The 19,084-nt window shown below is 47.1% G+C and overlaps 1 protein-coding gene across 1 annotated transcript in view; it reads left to right on the top strand.

The window, feature by feature from the left end:
- The window catches only part of LOC116984381 (protein kinase C-binding protein NELL1-like), a 170,965-nt gene that overhangs the window by 108,390 nt on the left and 43,491 nt on the right, over positions 1–19,084 (top strand). Inside the window, exons 7-9 of the mRNA XM_033038539.1 lie at positions 658–740; positions 9,111–9,239; positions 16,092–16,194. Of these exons, the coding sequence (XP_032894430.1) occupies positions 658–740; positions 9,111–9,239; positions 16,092–16,194 (315 nt within the window). The remainder of the gene's footprint in view (positions 1–657; positions 741–9,110; positions 9,240–16,091; positions 16,195–19,084) is intronic.

Raw genomic sequence — 19,084 nt, 5'->3', positions numbered from 1 at the left:
GCTATGGAAACCGGCTAAAGCGAATACATGCTCTTCAATTATGCTTAAGAAAGAACTGCAAATGCTGGAAAAATCGATGGTGGACAAAAAATGCTGGAGAAACTCAGCGGGCGAGGCAGCATCAATAGGTGACGTTTCGGGTCGAGACCCTTCTTCAGACTGATGTGGGGGTGGGGGGGCGGGAAGATGTCTGCGGGGGGTCCCACAGTCTTCCACCAGTCTGAAACATAGAAACATAGAAAATAGGTGCAGGAGTAGGCCATTCGGCCCTTCGAGCCTGCATCGCCATTCAACATGATCATGGCTGATCATCCAACTCAATATCCTGTACCTGCCTTCTCTCCATACCCCCTGATCCCTTTAGCCACAAGGGCCACATCTAATTCCCTCTTAAATATAGCCAATGAACTGGCCTCAACTGCCTTCTGTGGCAGAGAGTTCCAGAGACTCACCACTCCCTGTCTGAAGGAGGGTCTCGACCCGAAACGTCACCTATTCCTTCGCTCCATAGATGCCGCCTCACCCGCTGAGTTTCTCCAGCATTTTATTTGCCTGCTCTTCGATTATGGTTGTGATTAGTCGTCGGTATTGTCCTCTGTGCCGTCTCGAGATGTACTTACGTTTGTTTGTCCTTTCTTTATCTTTGCCACCCTGGAGCATGCCCGACTTGCAGTGACTTCCTTAACCTGGTCCAAGGCATCATGGATCTGCAGGACCTGCTGGCAAAAATGACGTCTAAAGTAAGTTGACCGGACTACATTCATCAGTGATGGGGGACAGAATGAGGCCGTTTGGCCCATCGTGTCTACTCCGCCATTCAATCACGGCTGATCTATCTCTCCTTTTCCTAACCCCATTCTACTGCATTCTTCCCATATCCCCCTGACACCCATACTAATCAAGAATCTATCTATCTCTGCCTTAAAAATACCCATTGACTTGGCCTCCACAGCCTTCTGTGGCACAGTGGTAGAGTTGCTGCCCAACATCCCTTGCAGCGCCAGAGACCCGGGTTCGATCCCGACTACGGGTGCTGTCTGTACGGAGTTTGTACGTTCTCCCCCTGACCCACGTGCGTTTTCTCCGAGATCTTTGGTTTCCTCCCACACTCCAAAGACATACAGGTTTGTAGGATAATTAGCTTGGTGTAAACGTATAAATGTTAAATTGTCTCTCCTGTGCGTAGGATAGTGTTAGTGTGCGGGGATCGCTGGTCGGAGTGGACTCGGTGGGCCAAAGGGCCTGTTTCCGTGCTGTATCTCTAAACTAAACTAAATAGCCATTGGATGAATGGAAACATACACAACCCCCTAGTATGTAGACACAAGGAACTGCAGATGCTGGCTGGCCAAAACCAAACGCACAAAGTGCTGGAGTAACACAGCGGGCCAGGCAGCATCTCTGGAGAACGTGGATAGGTGACATTTCAGGTCGGAATTATGCATTCTCCTAAACCTCCTCCAGACCCTCTCCGACACCAATACATCACTCCTACGATATGGGGCTCAAAACCGCTTGCAATACTTCTGAAGAAGGGTTTCGACCCGAAACGTCGCCTATTTCCTTCGCTCCATAGATGCTGCCTTACCCGCTGAGTTTCTCCAGCATTTTTGTCTACCTACAATACTTCAAATGTGGCTGGACCAGCGCCTTATAAAGCCTCAGCTTTGCATTTCGTATTCTCGTTCTCTCGAAATGAATGCTATCATTGCGGTTGCCTTGGTTACTTCTGGCTCAGCCTGAAAACTAACCTTATGGGAATCCGACACTAGCACTCCAAAGACCTTTTGCACCACCGATTTCTGAATCTCATGGAGTGGCGGAGAGGGGTGGGGGGTGGGTGGGGTGGTGACAGTGGGTGGCACAGGGGGCAGGCAGGGAGGGACATGATGAGAGGGGGGAGGCAGAGACAAAGAGGGAGAGTTGCCCAACCTCATTGCAATGGAACCTCCAAACGACAAAATAGTATAACTGTGCCCCTTAATCTTGAATATCTAACTTTGATCATCCATTTATCTACTTTTTGCAAGCAGTCTTCAAATACAAAAAAAGGTGGTAGATTTTTTTTTGAACCCCTATACTTAATCCAGCTGGAGACAGCTAAAAGAAATTGAATTTGACAGGAATTTGATGAAAATAAATATTGGTTTATTTAATTGTCCTTCACTTTCCCTGGAGGTATGTTATCAATTTTCTTATTTTCAAACAAATAACAACCAAACCAAATGCAAATAGCAGGATGCACCATTGCACACTAAAACGTTTTTGAAAAAACCTTGATAACTAGAGCCAGGATGTTTAGGCAGTAAAAAACTCTGAAATAGGCAGGCAAAAACGCATAATAAAATTATTAAAAAGTAATGAAAAAAGGCATTTATTGACAAAAAAAAGGCATACACGGCATTTATTTCCACCACCAAAGTATGGTTAAAAATGATAATATAAATGTATACTACATTAACTGACCAAAGGTGCCTGGTTGCAAATAATTACTAGCATTTTTTTCAAATTATCTGGTGTTAAACTATGCTGTCTGTCAAACAGAAAATGCTTCAGTTGTGAAAAACCTCTTTCTACCTCAGCTGAGGTCACTGGTGCATACCCGAAACAAGCTACAGGCTCTATTCATGTCGATATCTTGTGCATTCCAACTGCCTTTGAGAACTTTAGCTGTGTCTTGTATTTCTGCAAGATCTTTGTTAGCTAAAATTACACTCTCACATTTTTCTTGTATGACTTTACCTACATCGCAGGGCTTTACGAATATCGTCAGTTACTTTGTTGAAAACCTGCAAGTTATTCACTAATGTTTCGCCACGTTTCTCAAGGGAAGTGATAGCTTGTGGGAAGTTTGCAAAATCGGAAGCAATAAATACAAGGTCGCGGTGGAGGGACATTTTCTGCATGATTTCGCTGACGATCCTGACTGCAGCAGATTCTTCTTCTTCAAAACAGTTGACAATTTATTTTATCGTTTCAAAATTTGCAGCATAGTAGAGTACAGCAGAGAGCCATGTATCCCACCTAGTCAAAACGGGCTGAGGAGGTAGCAGAACCTCGGGGGCCATTTCCTTCAACAACTACACACGTGACGGTGCTTTGAGGAAGATTTTCTTGACATTGGAAACTAGGCGATCGACATTTCGAAACAGGCTACATATGTGCTCGGCATTTCTATGGAGTCCGTGAGCTAAGCATGTCAAATGCACCATTTTGGGGAATAAAACTTTAAGTCATAAACAGAAGAACATTCTCGTGTTTTATACCTCCTGGCCAAAGTACAGCAAGTGAAGATATAAACAACTGAGCAATAGTTGAGCTGTTTGACGTCTCCAATACTTCCGATGTCAACAAATACTCCTTTGATGGTTGACCTGCCTCCAGTGTACTGATGACCACATTGGCAACATATCTCCCCATGGCATCGGTTGTCTCGTCTATTGAGATCCATATTTTGTTGCATGCAACTTCATCTCTAATTTTCTGCACAACAATGTTGAAGTTACTGTCATCATAATGTTTCTGTAATGATGACTCGCTTGGCATATGTTCCTCTGTGTATATCTCTAAAAAATCTCTGAGAGATTTGTTTTTCAATTTCCACAGTGGAATTCCAGCATCAATGAATGCCTTGCACAGATCTCTCGAAAACTCAGATTTGCGACTGGAGCCAGCAGTGAATGTAGTGAGGAGACAAGCTTGGGTATTTTGCTTGGGTAGTCTACACCCCAGCGGTATCAACATTGACTTCTCTAATTTTAGATAGTTCTTGTCTTCTCCCTCCTCCTCTTCCCAGTTCTCCTTCTAGTCCTACTGTCTCCGCCTCTTCCTTTCTTTTTCCAGCCCCTCCCACATCAGTCGGAAGAAGGGTCTCGATCCGAAATGTCGCCTAGTGCTTTGCTCCATAGATGCTGCCTCACCCGCTGAGTTTCTCCAACATTTTTTGTCCACCTTCGATTTTTCCAGCATCTGCAGTTCTTTCTTAAATAGATCTTGGAGAAGACTGAACCAGCGGGCAGCGGCACGAACGAGTGAACGACCGACGGTGGCGCGCCCGGTTTTGCCCCGGTGGTGGAAGTTTTCTTGTAAGTTATACTATGTTAACACATTAATAATAACATTGATATTAACGTGTCAACATAGAAAAAGTCATTGTAATCACAGTGCAACTCGAGAAAATAACATGACCTTTCAGCAAAATGGCAAAAAAAGCTGATTTAGGCACTCGATCATGCCAAAGGCTTTATCTTGGTGAAATCATCAAAAAGGCATGAAAAGGCACTTATGGTGGCATTTATAGCAAAATCCTGGCTATATTGATAACCAAATGCCATTTTCTTTGGAAAATGATTTTGATACATTTTTAATGGTTCCTTTTAATTAGTTTGGAGATACAGCGCGGAAACAGGCCCTTCGGCCCACAGAGTCCTCGCTAACCAGCGATCCCCGCACACTAACACTATCCTACACGCACGGAAGACTAATTTTACAATTATACCAAAGCCAATTAACCTACAAACCTGTACGTCTTTGGAGTGTGGGAGGGAACTGGAGATCTCGGAGAGATCCCACACAGGTCACGGGGAGAACGTACAAACTCCGTACAGACAGCACCCGTAGACAGGATCGAACCTGGGTCTCTGGCGCTGTGAGGCAGCAACTCAACTGCTGGACAAACCAAACTAAACTAAATATCACAGCTGGCTTATTTGAAGAGCATGAGTTTTTTGAACGAGGTGTCTGCATAAAAACCTTGTTATCAGCATCAGTACAAACCTGCAAGAGGTCCCCAGTGAAGCCATTTGAGTGCATCTTTTCACAAGCATATTATTTTCTAGACCTTTGTGCATTTAATTTGAATGACTACTCACTTCCCAAGTAGTCCCACAAGATGCAATAGGTGCAGGGGGATGCAGGTGAGCAAGAAACAGGTGCAATAGGTGCAGGGGGATGCAGGTGAGCAAGAAACAGAGAACCAAATAGAAATTGTAAATAATTGCAGTAAATTGTGGACGCAGCCCAGACCATCACACAAACCAACCTCCTTTCTATTGGCTCCATCTACACCTCACACCTCGGCAAGGCCAGCAGCATAATCAAGGACCAGACGCACCCCGGCCACTCCCTCTTCTCCCCTCTCCCAACAGGCAAGAGGTACACAAGTGTGAAAACGCTCACCTCCAGATTCAGGGTAGACAAAAATGCTGGAGAAACTCAGCGGGTGCAGCAGGATCTATGGAGCGAAGGAAATAGGCAATGTTTTGTGCCGAAACGTTGCCTATTTCCTTCGCTCCATAGATGCTGCCGCACCCGCTGAGTTTCTCCAGCATTTTTGTCTACCTTCGATTTTCCAGCATCTGCAGTTCCTTCTTAAACATTTTAGTTTGGGTGTTTGGACGGAATTCTATGAAAATCAGTAAAGATGCTTCTGCTAAAGATAGACACAAAAGGCTGGAGTAACTCAGCGGGACAGGCAGCATCTCTGGGGAGAAGGTATGGGTGATGTTTCGGTTCGAGACCTGTTTCTTCCCAGCTGTTATCAGGCAACTGAACCATCCTCCCACAACCAGAGAGCGGTGCTGAACTACTATCTACCTCATTGGTGACCCTCGGACTATCCTTGATCGGACTTTGCTGGCTTTACCTTGCACCAAACGTTATTCCCTTATCATGTATCTGTACACAGTAAACGGCTCGATTGTAACCATGAATTGTCTTTCCGCTGACTGGTTAGCACGCAACAAAAGCTTTTCACTGTACCTCGGTACACGTGACAATAAACTAAACTGTAAACTGAACTGAAAATGAACTAATATTCAAAAATAAACTACCACCCCCCCCCCCCCCCGAGTGACTTTGGGGCTTTCATTTAATTCCAGGATTACGGCCCGAAACGTCGCCTATTTCCTTCGCTCCATAGATGCTGCTGCACCCGCTGAGTTTCACCAGCATTTTTGTGTACCCAGGATTATCATGATTGCTTTAATGACTTTTTTTATCATTGCATGATAAGTTGGAGGAAACAAAATCATTTCTAGATGTTGCAATGATTTTTGGTTATAAATGTTACCTTTTGAATTTTAAAATACATATTTACATATCAGAACGCATCCACAGTAGTGAGATGAAACTGTTGCCCATTTTATGGTTGCATGCCCGATCCTTTCATGCATTTGAGTGTTTCATCTTTCCAGAGATGGGTTCAAGAGATGAATTCAGTTTTCATTTTTTGTTTCCATTTTATTATGTTCGTAAGTGATAACTTTACAACTTCACCTCCTTCTGCCGTGGGGTAGACTGAGACTGACTCCCACCCCCCACCCCCCCCCCCCCCCCCCACCCCCCCCCCTAATCTTTGCACATTCCCCGAGCCTTTCCACTCGTCACTTTAATCTCATGTTTCATGTATTTTTTATTTTGTGTTTTATGACAGTTTGCAGATCAATTTCCCTCCTGGGATAAATAAAGTTCTATCGTGTCGATAGAATGGGTTGATCTTATTTTGCTGTGCCCAATTTTTCCAGTTCTGGAATTGGATTCATAAGATCATAAGTGATAGGAGCAGAAATAGGCCATTCGGCCCATCCAGTCTAATCCGCCATCCAATCACGGCCGATCTATCTCTCCCTCCTAACCCCATTCCCCTGCCTTCTCCCCATCACCCCTGACACTCCATACTAATCAGTCTTAATTTGTTCCACTAATCAAGAATCTATCCGTGCCTTTTCGAAGAGAATTTGGTGCTAAAATGTTTTCAATGATCTGGGCGAAAAATCAGCGGAAAGAAATCGAGGATGTGAACCCATAGCAAAGTTGTATTAGGAGGAGATGGGGGTCAAGAAGGGTCAAAGTTCAGCGTGTGGCAGGAAGTGTGATTTAGCACGGGTGGGGTAATGGGAGAGCGGCAGTTTAAGACGCTAGAATCTAAAGGAGACAAGGTTGGGCAGCACGGTGGCGCAGCGGTAGAGTTGCTGCCTCACAGCACCAGAGACCCGGGTTCGATCCCGACTACGGGCGCTGCCTGTACGGAGTTTGTGCGTTCTCTCCGTCACCTGCGTGGGTTTTCTCCGGGTGCTCCGGTTAATTGGTTTCGGTGAAAATCGTACCTTGTCCCTAGTGTGTGTAGGTGCGCTGGGGATCGCCGGGCGGCACGGACTCGGTGGGCCGAAGGGCATGTTTCAAACTAAAACTAATAAACTAAAACTCATTTTTTTTAAACTAAAAACGAAGTGATCAACAAAATTTACATCGGCAGAGAACTACATCAGGGCGGCACGGTGGTGCAGTGGTAGAGCTACAACCTTGCTGCTCAAAGGACCCTGACCTCGGTTGCTGTCTGTGTGGAGTTTGCACGTTCTCCCCGCATCCACAGGTGCTCGGGTTTGCTCCAAGGTGGCACTAGCATAGATGGGGGCATTTGGGTTGGCATGGACTAGGTGGGCCAAAGGGCCTGTTTCCATGCTGTATGACTCTATTAGACCAGAAGGTAGTTATTCATCTCTTATAGTCTCTGTGCCTGCAGTTGAAGGAGATGTCAAGCTAATTAATTTTTTAATGTATCTTATTCCAGAGGTGAATATGGGGTTGTGTGCACTGAGGCTAAATGGAGAGGATGAGCAGGCTAGGACTTTCCATGCGGGATGATGAGGGGTGATTTTATAGAGACGTACAGAGGAATAGATCGGGTAAATGCCTCTTGCCCAGAGTATGGGAATCGAGAACCAGGAAACATAGGTTTAAGGTGAAGGGGGGGGAGAGCTTATAGCGACCTGATGGGTAACTTTTTTTAAACAAAGGGTGGTGGATTCCACCATGATGAGAGTTAAATGAGAGTGTGGACAGGGTGGAGTGGCCTTAGTTAAAGGAGTAGAATTAGGCCATTCGGCCCATCGAGTCCCCTCCGCCATTCAATCATGGCCGATCTCTGCCTCCCGATCCCATTTTCCTGCCTTCTCCCAACAGCTCAGCTTAGTTTAGAGATACAGCGTGGAAACAGGCTCACCGAGTCCGCACCGACCAGCGATCCCCGCAAATTACACCCACCAGGGACAATTTACACATACACTAAGCCAATTAACCTACAAACCTGTATGTCTTTGGAGTGTGAGAGGAAACTGAAGATCTCGGAGAAAACCCATGCAGGTCACGGGGAGAACGTACAAACTCCGCACAGACAGCGCCCGTAGTCGGGATCGAACCTGGGTCTCTGGCGCTGCAAGCGCTGTAATATCCACTGGTAGACAAAAGTGCTGGAGAAACTCAGTGGGTGCGGCAGCATCTATGGAGCGAAGGAAATAGGCAACGTTTCGGGCCGAAACCCTTATTCAGACTGATGTGGGGTGAGGAGGGGGTGGGGGGGGGGGAGAGAAGAAAGGAGAAAGGAAGAGGTGGAGCCCGAGGGCTGAGGGAGAGCTGAGAAGGGGAGGAGACAGCAAGGGCTACCGGAAATTGGAGAAGTCAATGTTTATGCCGCTAGGGTGCAGACTGCCCAAGCGGAATATGAGGTGCTGCTCCTCCAATTTCCGGTGGTGCTCACTCTGGCCATGGAGGAGGCCCAGGACAGAAAGGTCCGATTCGGAATGGGAGGGGGAGTTGAAGTGCTGAGCCACAGAGAGATCAGGTTGGTTAATGCGGACCGAGCAGAGGTGTTCGGCGAAACGATAGCCAAGCGTACCAATGGACGACAGATGGCACAAAGGGCTAAGTGTTCGGCTGGCAACCGGAAGGTAGCTGGTTCGAATCCCGCTTGGAGTGCATACTGTCGTTGTGTCCTTGGGCAAGACACTTCACCCACCTTTGCCTGTGTGTGTCCTTGGGCAAGACACTTCACCCACCTTTGCCTGTCTGTATGGAAGTAATTGTGTGAAGCACTTTGGGGCAATGCAAGTTGACTAAAAATGTGCTATATAAATAAAGACATTATTATTATTATTATTAATGTAGATCAGCTGACATCTGTAATATCCACTGACTGGTGTGGGGTGTTGGATCGTTTTGAATGGGAGGAAACCAACTTGGAGCATAGATGCTGGGCGCGGATGGGTTGTATGGCCCTTCATGTGAACGACGTTGATTGTTGTATGATCTCACTGCTGGTCTTCCCGTTGCAGTTAAACTATGCGGAGTCTCGGCTGACGGAGCTCGAGCGCTGTTACTGTGAGAGAACCTGCCGGGTGAACAGAGAAGTGCACCGCAGCATGGAATCGTGGGTTGAAAAGTGCAAAAACTGTACCTGCAAGGTGAGTCAACCGTTAAATTTATTTAGAGATACAGCGCGAAAACAGGCCCTTCGGCCCACCGAGCCCGCGATGACCAGCGATCCCCGCACACATTAACACTACCTGATACGCTAGCAACAATTTACAATTTATTATTTATGCGAACTCCACTATTTACAGCGAATCCATACATTCTCCTGTGCTGGGCGCTATGCTTGAAAGGAAAGATATTGTCAAGCTTGAAAGGGTTCAAAACAGATTTCAGATTCAGATTCAGATTCAACTTTAATTGTCATTGTCCGTGTACAGTACAGAGACAACGAAATGCATTTACGAGGATGTTGCCAGGACTAGAGGGTGTGAGCTATAGGGAGAGGTTGAGCAGGCTGGGTCTCTATTCCATGGAGCGCAGGAGGATGAGGGGTGATCTTATAGAGGTGTATAATCATGAGAGGAAGAGATTGGGTAGATGCACAAGATGCACACTGGGTAGATGCACAAGATGCACATGTTATAGATTGGGTAGAGTCACTTTCCCAGAGTAGGGAAGTCAAAGACCAGAGGACATAATTTCATGGTGAAGGGGAATTTGAAGTGCTGAGCCACCGGGAGATCAGGTTGGTTAGTGCTAACCGAGCGGAGGTGTTGGGCGAAGCGATCGCCAAGCCTACGCTTGGTCTCACCGATGTAGAGCAACTGACATCTAGAACAGCGGATGCAATAGACTAACCAACCTGATCTCCCGGTGGCTCAGCACTTCAACTCCCCCTCCCATTTCGAAGTCGACCTTTCTGTCCTGGGCCTCCTCCATGGCCAGAGTGAGGCCCACCGTAAATTGGAGGAGCAGCACCTCGTATTTCGCTTGGGCAGTTTGCACCCCAGCGGTATGAACATTGACTTCTCTAATTTCAGGTAGTCCCTACTTTCTCCTCCCCTTCCCAGCTCTCCTTCAGCCCACTGGCTCCACCACTTCCCTTCTTCTTCCCGCCCCCCCACCCCCACCCTTACATCAGTCTGAAGAAGGGTCTCGACCCGAAACATTGCCTATTTCCTTCGCTCCATAGATGCTGCTGCACCCGCTGAGTTTCTCCAGCACTTTTGTCTACCTTCGATTTTCCAGCATCTGCAGTTCCTTCTTAAACATTGTGAACAAATTGATTCTTTAAGCAAATTATTCATTTCATGAGCTCCATTATCGATAATAGCTTTAGGTTTAAGATTCAATTGATCACTTGGATTTCAATTCCCCAGCAGCTTTAGATTCCAACTCGTGAACAGATTGAGTAAATCCACAGAGTCTTTTACCCAGAGTCGGGGGATCAACAACCAGACGACATAGGTTTAAGGTACACAAGGGTGGTGGGTGTATGGAACGAGCTGCCAGAGGAGGTAGTTGAGGCAAGTACTATCACAATGTTTTAGAAACATTTAGACAGGTACATGGTTGGAAAGGGTGTAGTGGGAATTGGGCCAAGCGCAGGCAGGTGGGACTTGTGTAGATGGGGCATGCTGGTCAGAGTGGGCAAGTTGGGCTGAAGGGCCTGTTTTCACACTGTATCACTCTATGGTCATTCATGTTAACTTTGCTTGTTAATTAACTTGGCATATAAAATAATATAAAATTGTCCCTAGCCGAACAAAAATGCTGGAGAAACTCAGTGGGTGAGGCAGCTTCTATGGAGCCAAGGAATAGGTGACGTTTCGGGTCGAGACCCTTCAGGGTCTCGACCCGAAACGTCACCTATTCCTTCGCTCCATAGATATGCTGTTAAGATAGATTGTTAAGGGCTTGGACACACGTCCAAGCCCTTAACAATCTGTCTTAACTTGGAGGCAGGAAACATGTCCCCGATGTTGGGGGAGTCCAGAACCAGGGGCCACAGTTTAAGAATAAGGAGTAAGCCATTTAGAACGGAGACGAGGAAACACTTTTTCTCACAGAGAGTGTGAGTGTGGAATTTTACTTCGGAGTCACGTGAGTGACAACGTGAAGAACCCCGCCACGACGCATGCGTGTCATATCGCTTTCGCGCTTGCGAAACGACAGGCGGGGTGGAGCGTTCCCCCGCAGCGGTAAGTTTGAAACCGCGACCTGCAGGTAAGTGATTTACTCTGCGGTATTTTTTGTCCCCGCGCTGTTTTTACACAGGGGGGGAAGCTGGACAAAATAGTGTCCACAAGCGCTGCGAGTGAAGCTGGCTGGGGAGGACCGCGAAGTTGCGGGAGCCAGCAGCAGCTGAAGGCACAGCCCTGTAAGGGATCAGCTGTGCCGACTTTTGGTCCCGCGCCGGCCAGAACACCACGGCCGGGCGGGAGACTATTCAAATGGGGCCGTCGACTTTTTGGAGAAGTCGAAAACGGCAGGAGACGGGGTGGAACGACGTTCCCCGTAGCGACAATTTTAACTTGGACCTGCAGGTAAGAGCTGCGGTCTTTTTGTGTTTTTACCATGCTAATTACAGGTGGACAAAACCAACGGGCTGCGACAAAGCTGGTGGGCTAGATGGGATCAGCTGTGCCCAATGTCGCCTCCGCACCGGCCAGATCCACTCCACGGCAGTAAGGACAAAGCTGGTGAGGGAGGACCGCGGAGCAGCGGGCAGCCAGCAGCAGCCAGCGGCACTCGGATCACCGATAGTGGGATCAGCTGTGCCCGATGTCGCCTCCGCACCAGCCAGATCCACGCAGCCGGGCGGAAAGGCTAGACACAAAAACAAACAAGGTCGTGGACTCAGATTAACATACATACAACTCAGCATACATTAACCACATGGGTGGAAACAAATCGACATCATGTGACAATCTGGCTAATACAATTTGGCAATGGTGTATCCAGAGAGATATTTGGATATCAGCCACTTACCTACCAGGAAGACTAAATTTGGTGGCAGACACCAGGTCACGCAAATTTAATGAAAACACCGAATGGATGTTGAATAAAAAAGTATTTGCTGATATTACAGCAAAATATGGAACACCAGATATCGATCTATTCGCATCCAGACTTAACCACCAGTTATCAAATTATGTTTCATGGGAACCAGACCCTGGGGCAGCGGCGACAGATGCATTTTCGCTGCATTGGGGGGGGGGGGGAAATTGTTTATTTACGCATTCCCTCCTTCCTGCCTCATCAGTCGGGTATTAAGGAAAATACAACAAGACTCTGCGTCTGGTATTGGTAGTACCCGATTGGGCTACTCAACCATGGTTCCCAGTGGTATTAAACATGGTATGAGAACCATGTATCACCATCCCACATAGACCAGATTTATTGCTACATCCCGTAACAAGGGATAGCCACCCATGCCATAAACATTTGAACTTATTAATTTGTAGAGTTTTAAAAACACCTCTACTACAACAACTGGGACTGATGGACCGAACAGTGAACATGATCTTGGCGGCCCAAAGACAGTCAACCAAAAAACAGTATCTGGTCTATATCAGGAAGTGGGCGATGCACTGCCATAAAAACAACATCACCTACAGAGACATGAACATCCCGTCTGTTCTGGAATATCTGGCAGGCCTCCACTATGATGAGGGGCTCAGTTATAGTGCCATCAACTGCGCCAGAAGTGCCCTATCGACTTACCTATGGCAGGGGACAGAGCGTTACTCTCTTGGGACTCACCCACTGGTAACAAAACTTATGAGGGGAATTTTTAATACTAATCCCCCAAGAACCAGGTACTCCCAAATATGGGATGTAAGTATTATCCTGAAGATGCTCAGGAATTGGTCTCCAGCGACAGCTCTGTCCCTACACAGACTGACATTAAAAACAGTCATGCTAATGGCATTGGTCACGGCACAGAGGGTACAGTCACTGCATAAACTAAGACTGGACAACATGACTTCCTCAACAGAAAATATTACGTTTCATATCTATGAGTTAGTAAGCAGAACAGACAGGGATCAGCAGGCGTCAATATACAATTTAGGTCATACCCAAACAGATGACCGTCTGTGCATAATAAGACATCTGTCGTTATACATGGAGAAAACGAAAATCCTAAGAGGCAATGAGAAGGCACTTTTTGGTCAGCCACTAGCAACCACACAAAAGAGTGACGGTCCAGACCATCTCAAGATGGCTGAAAGAGGTGCTAACACAGGCTGGGGTGGATACTAATATTTAAATCTCATTCCACCAGGGCTGCAGCTACATCGGCAGCGATACAGTTGGATGTACCAATGGACCAAATCCTCAAGGCAGCAGGATGGTCTGGGGGAAAAAACATTCCAATTATTTTACAATAAACCAGTAATGAAACCTGGAACGTTTGCAGAAACAAATTTAAGTTCTGTAAATTAATTTAAACCCATAAAAAGGGTTATAAATTTGTGTTAATAAATTTTATGATTTCAATGTCGAATTCATGTCCAAATTATGTTAACACAATTCCTCCTACAGTCATCAAGGCAGACGTGATGCATGGACTCGTTTCCACGGCATGAAATCACAGAGCTTTAAAATCTTCACGTAGTCACTCACGTGACTCCGAAGTAAAATAGTAAGATTAAACGAGAACTTACCAGTTTGAAGTTTGATCTGTATTTTATGAGGAGTTACGATGAGGGATTACGTGCCCTCCGCTCCCACCCTTGATCATATACTTAACTGGTATCTCTTCTCTAATCTTACTATGTTTAGTCATTACAGTTATCTGTGATTTCACACCGCTGCTTTGAAGAATGACACGCATGCGTCGTGGCGGGGTTCTTCACGTAATCCCTCATCGTAACTCCTCATAAAATACAGATCAAACTTCAAACTGGTAAGTTCTCGTTTAATCTTACTATTCTCTGCCTCAGAGGGCGGTGGAGGCAGGTTCTCTGGATGCTTTCAAGAGAGAGCTAGATAGGGCTCATAAAAATAGTGGAGTCAGGGGATATGGGGAGAAGGCAGGAACGGGGTACTGATTGGGGATGATCAGCCATGATCACATTGAATGGCGGTGCTGGCTCGAAGGGCCAAATGGCCTACTCCTGCACCTATTGTCTATTGTCTATTTTTGTCCATCTTCGATTATTCCAGCATCTGCAATTCTTTCTTAAAATTGTCCCTGGTGTGTGTAGGATAGTGTTAATGTGCGGGAATCGCTGGTCAGTGCGGACTCGGTGGGTCGTAAGGCCTGTTTCTGTATCTCTAAACTAAACTAAACTATGACTGTGTAGGTCTTTAGATATTTGTCCATCACTCTGTGATCTGCTGTTTGACCAACTATGTATGATGCACCTTTTTGACTTGGTTTCATATCAGTCTCATGAAACGCATTTGATCTTGTGCCACGGAAAGCCTTTGATCTTTCTACATGTCTCTCAGTTCCAAAAGGTACTTGTTTGAAGATTGCAGGTGGATTTGTGCACAATTGATTGTGTTTGACATGTACAAACCGTGCCGTGCCTGTCAAGATCCTGACTGAGATGTCACCGCAGCAAACCAAAGTTTCCATTTGATTGACACACAAAACGCTGGAGTAAGTCAGCGGGACAGGCAGCATCTCTGGAGAGGAGGAATGGGTGACGTTTCGGGTCGACACCCTTCTTCAATCTGGTTAGGATAAAGGGCCTGTCCCACTTGGCGATTTTTTTCAGCGACTGCCGGCGTCATATCAGTGTCGCCAAAAGATTTTGAACATTTCAAAATCCAGCGGCGACAAAAAAAATGTTGCGACACTTGAAATAACACCGCGCGTCATACGTCATCGCGCCGCGTCACGCCGTGAATTATTCGGTGACCTGATACGTCAGTCAATGATGCCGGCAGTCACCAAACAAATTGCCAAATGGGACAGGCCCTTAAGGGAAACGAGAGATATAGTCGCTGATGTGGAGAGATAAAGAACAATGAATGAAAGATATGCAAAAAAGCAACGATGATACAGGAAACAGGCTGTTGTTAGCTGTTTGTTGGGTGAAAACGAGAAACTGGTGCGACTTGGGTGGGGGAGGGATAGAGAGAGAGGGAATGCCGGGGCTACCTGAAGTGAGAGAAATCAATATTCATACCACTGGGCTGTAAGCTGCTCAAGCGAAATATGAGATGCTGTTCCTCCAATTTGCGTTTAGCCTCACTCTGACAATGGAGGAGACCCAGGACAAAATACTACCCAAGTCGCACCAGCTTCTCGTTCTCACCCAGCAAACTAACAATGGCCCGTTTCCTTTATCACCGTTACCTTTTTTGCATATCTTTCATTCATTGTTCTTTATCTCTCTATATCATCGCCAGTATCTCTCGTTTCCCAATCCCTGACCAGTCTGAAGAAGGGTCTTGACCAGAAACATCTTCTCTCCAGAGATGCTGCCTGACCCGCTGAGTTGCTCCAGATTGTTGTGTCTATCTTCGGTTTGAATGAATGAATAAGTTTAACACATACAAGGAATTTGCCTTGGTGCTCCACTCGTAAGTAACAACACAACGTACAGTAAACCATTAAGAATAAAACATAAAACATTAAAACATTAAGAATAAAACGTTTTAGTTTAAACATGTGAATTAAATAAAATACCAGAGCAAAAGGAGGCGACAGATTTTTGGTTATTGAGTAGAGCTACTACTCGTGGAAAAAAGCTGTTTTTATGTCTGGCTGTGGCAGCTTTGACAGTCCGAGTCGCCTTCCAGAGGGAAGTGATTCAAAGAGTTAGTGGCCAGGGTGAGAGGGGTCAGAGATGATCTTGCCCGCTCGCTTCCTGGCCCTTGCAGTGTACAGTTTGTCAATGGGGGGGAGGGAAGGTTGCAGCCAATAACCTTCTCAGCTGATCGGACGATTCGCTGCAGCCTCCGGCAGCACCTGCAGTCCCATCCAACACGTTAAATAATACCACAATTTTCTCACGGGTATCTTGTTGTCTCCCATTCAGAACGGAGCCGTTGAGTGCAGACGGGTTTCGTGCCCTCCGCTAAACTGTCCCTCGGACTTTCGTCCAGTGTATCGACCGGGCAAGTGCTGCAAAGAGTGTCGACGTAAGTAGAAAAAAAACTCCACTGGAGCATTTCACATGTATTTCATCAAATCAATTCTCCATCCCATTGCAGTTTGTACTGGAATCTAATAATATAGACCAGGGGTCGGCAACCTGCGGCCCCTGGGCCGAATGCGGCCCCCGGGCCAAATGCGGCCCGTAACCCGAAATCATCCGGCCCGCAAATTTTTTTTCTTTCTCGTAATCATCCTGCCCAGCCGAGCATCCTGCGCAAAGCCGCCAGCACGGCCGCGCATTTTCTGTGAACACGTTTAAGAAAGAACTGCAGATGCCGGAAACTGCAGTTTCTCCAGCATTTTTTGTCTACCTTCTGTAAACACGTGATTTGATGACTGCCATCCGGGGCGGGATGGGGGCGGGATCCATGTGTACACGTGATAGATGTGGCCCGCCATCCGCTCACAGGCATGCGTTGCCGACCCTGATATAGATGCGCGATAAGTATTATTAGCTTTGAGCACCAGTCCTCATGTGAGTCCTTCAACCTCTGCGGATAGTTGGCCTGGCTACTCGTGATACATTCATGTTCTCCAGAGACGCTGCCTGACCCGCTGAGTTACTCCAGCACTTTGTGTCTTTTTTTTTGTAAACCAGCTTTTGTAAACCAGGAGATAGTTGAGGCTGGGACTATCCCAACATTTAAGAAACAGTTAGACAGGCACATGGATAGGACAGGTTTGGAGTGATATGGACCCGACGTGGGCAGGTAGTGTAGCCAATGTGGGGGAGTTGGGCCGAAGGGCCTGTTTCCACACTGTATCACTTTATGACTCCAACCCCCTGCCTTCGATGGATTGTATATTGTCCTCTCTTCATCATCATCATCGTTGACAACATTAGCGACGCAGTGGCGCTGGTTTCCGACGGGAACGGTGACGGACGCACCGCACATCTCTGTCCTCCATTTCCTGCGGACTTCCGCCGCTGGAAGTATAGGGTTTTGGTGTGTGTGTGCTTTATCATCGTTCCTTACAATGCTATGTACGACAGTGGTCACAACTTCTACTGAAGTGTGGATGGCCGTTGGCTCCATGGGCGGAAATCCCGGGGGGACAGGGGCAGCCCCTCCATGTTTTGAGAGGTGGGGGACAATCCCACCCTCCTCCCCCACCCCCCCGTGTTTTGTAATCAGATTTTAAAATTCGGTGAAAAAAAAACTGATGATCGAGGGCAGCGGTTGGACGAGAGAGACGTCAGTCAGCAGGCAGTGGGGGAGGAGGACGTGATGATTCAGCGCGATGATTGGAGGAGGGAGGTGTCGGTCAGAGGCGGAAGTAGGGGGGGAGGGACTGTGGATAGCAGGCCGCGGTGATTGGAGGATGGAGACGTCCGTGGAGCAAAGATCATAGAGCGGAGCTTGAATCGGCCCGTTCGCGGGGCCTTTCATCACCCCGCGGTCAAATTGTTGCGTCGCGTTTGGCCCAGAGTCAGAGGATGGTGAATCCGTGGAATTCATTGCCACAGAAGGCTGTGGCGGTCAAGTCAGTGGATATATTTAAGGCGGAGATAGATGGATTCTTGATTAGTACGGGTGTCAGGCGTTGCGGGGAGAAGGCAGGAGAATGGGGTTGAGAGGGAGAGATAGATCAGCCACGATTGAATGGCGGAGTAGACTTGATGGGCCGAATGGCCTAATTCTGCTCCTATCACTAATGGACTTATGAACATGGACTCAGCAGCAGTTATAACAACACCTGATCACCTGCAGCTTCTACTCATTGATGCTGAGATGAGATTGTGAGCAACATTTGGAATATCCAATGATCTGAAGGTGGTCTAACCCACGGATTGAACCTTGACGAGTTAAACGTCCTTTCACTTTCTCTTCTATTTAAAGGCGCGGTCACGGTGGCGCAGCGGCAGAGTTGATGCTTTGCAGCGCTCGCAGCGCCGGAGACCCGGGTTCGATCCCGACTACAGGTGCTTGTCTGTACGGAGTTGAGTATAGGAGCAAAGAGGTCCTTCTGCTGTTGTACAGGGCCCTAGTGAGTCAACACCTGAAGTATTGTGTGCAGTTTTGGTCCCCTAATTTGAGGAAGGACATTCTTGCTATTGAGGGAGCGCAGCGTTGGTTCACCAGGTTAATTCCTGGGACGGTGGGACTGTCATATGCTGAGAGAATGGAGCAGCTGGGCTTGTATGCTCTGGAGTTTAGAAGGATGAGAGAGGATCTTATTGAAACATATAAGATTATTAAGGGTTTGGACACGCTAGAGGCAGGAAACATGTCCCCGATGTTGGGGGAGTCCAGAACCAGGGGCCACAAGGGGTAAACCATTTAGAACAGAGACGAGGAAACACTTTTTCTCACAGAGTCTGTGGAATTCTCTGCCTCAGAGGGCGGTGGAGGCCAGTTCTCTGGATACTTTCAAGAGAGCTAGATAGGGCTCTTAAAGATAGCGGAGTCAGGGGATATGGGGAGAAGGCAGGAACGGGGTACTGATTGGGGATGATCAGCCATGATCACATTGAATGGCGGTGCTGGCTCGAAGGGCCACTCCTGCACATATTGTCTATTGTCTATTATACCTTCTCCCCGTAACCCACGTGGGTTTTTTCCGGGTGCTCCGGTTTCCTCCCACACTCCAAAGGCGTGCATGTTTGTCGGTTAATTGGCTTGGTATTAGTGTAAATAGCCCCCAATGTGTGTAGGGGTGCGGGGATCGCTGGTCGGCGCGGACTGGGTGGGTCGAAGGGGCCTGTTTCCGCGCTGCATCTCTAAACTAAACTAAAATCTCAGTTGGATATTCGAAGAGGAGAGCGGAGTTAATTAACTCTAAGTTCCTTTCTTGGCTCTTACCTGTTGGGTTCATTAGATTAGAAAAAAGATTTAAATTATTGCTTTCCGAGCGCAATCATTCTAAGAGCAA

Source organism: Amblyraja radiata, chromosome 20 (assembly GCF_010909765.2).
Source record: "Amblyraja radiata isolate CabotCenter1 chromosome 20, sAmbRad1.1.pri, whole genome shotgun sequence".
Classification (NCBI taxonomy): domain Eukaryota; kingdom Metazoa; phylum Chordata; class Chondrichthyes; order Rajiformes; family Rajidae; genus Amblyraja; species Amblyraja radiata.
Note: the sequence above shows the minus strand (reverse complement) of the source record. Positions and strands in the feature narration are given on the sequence as shown.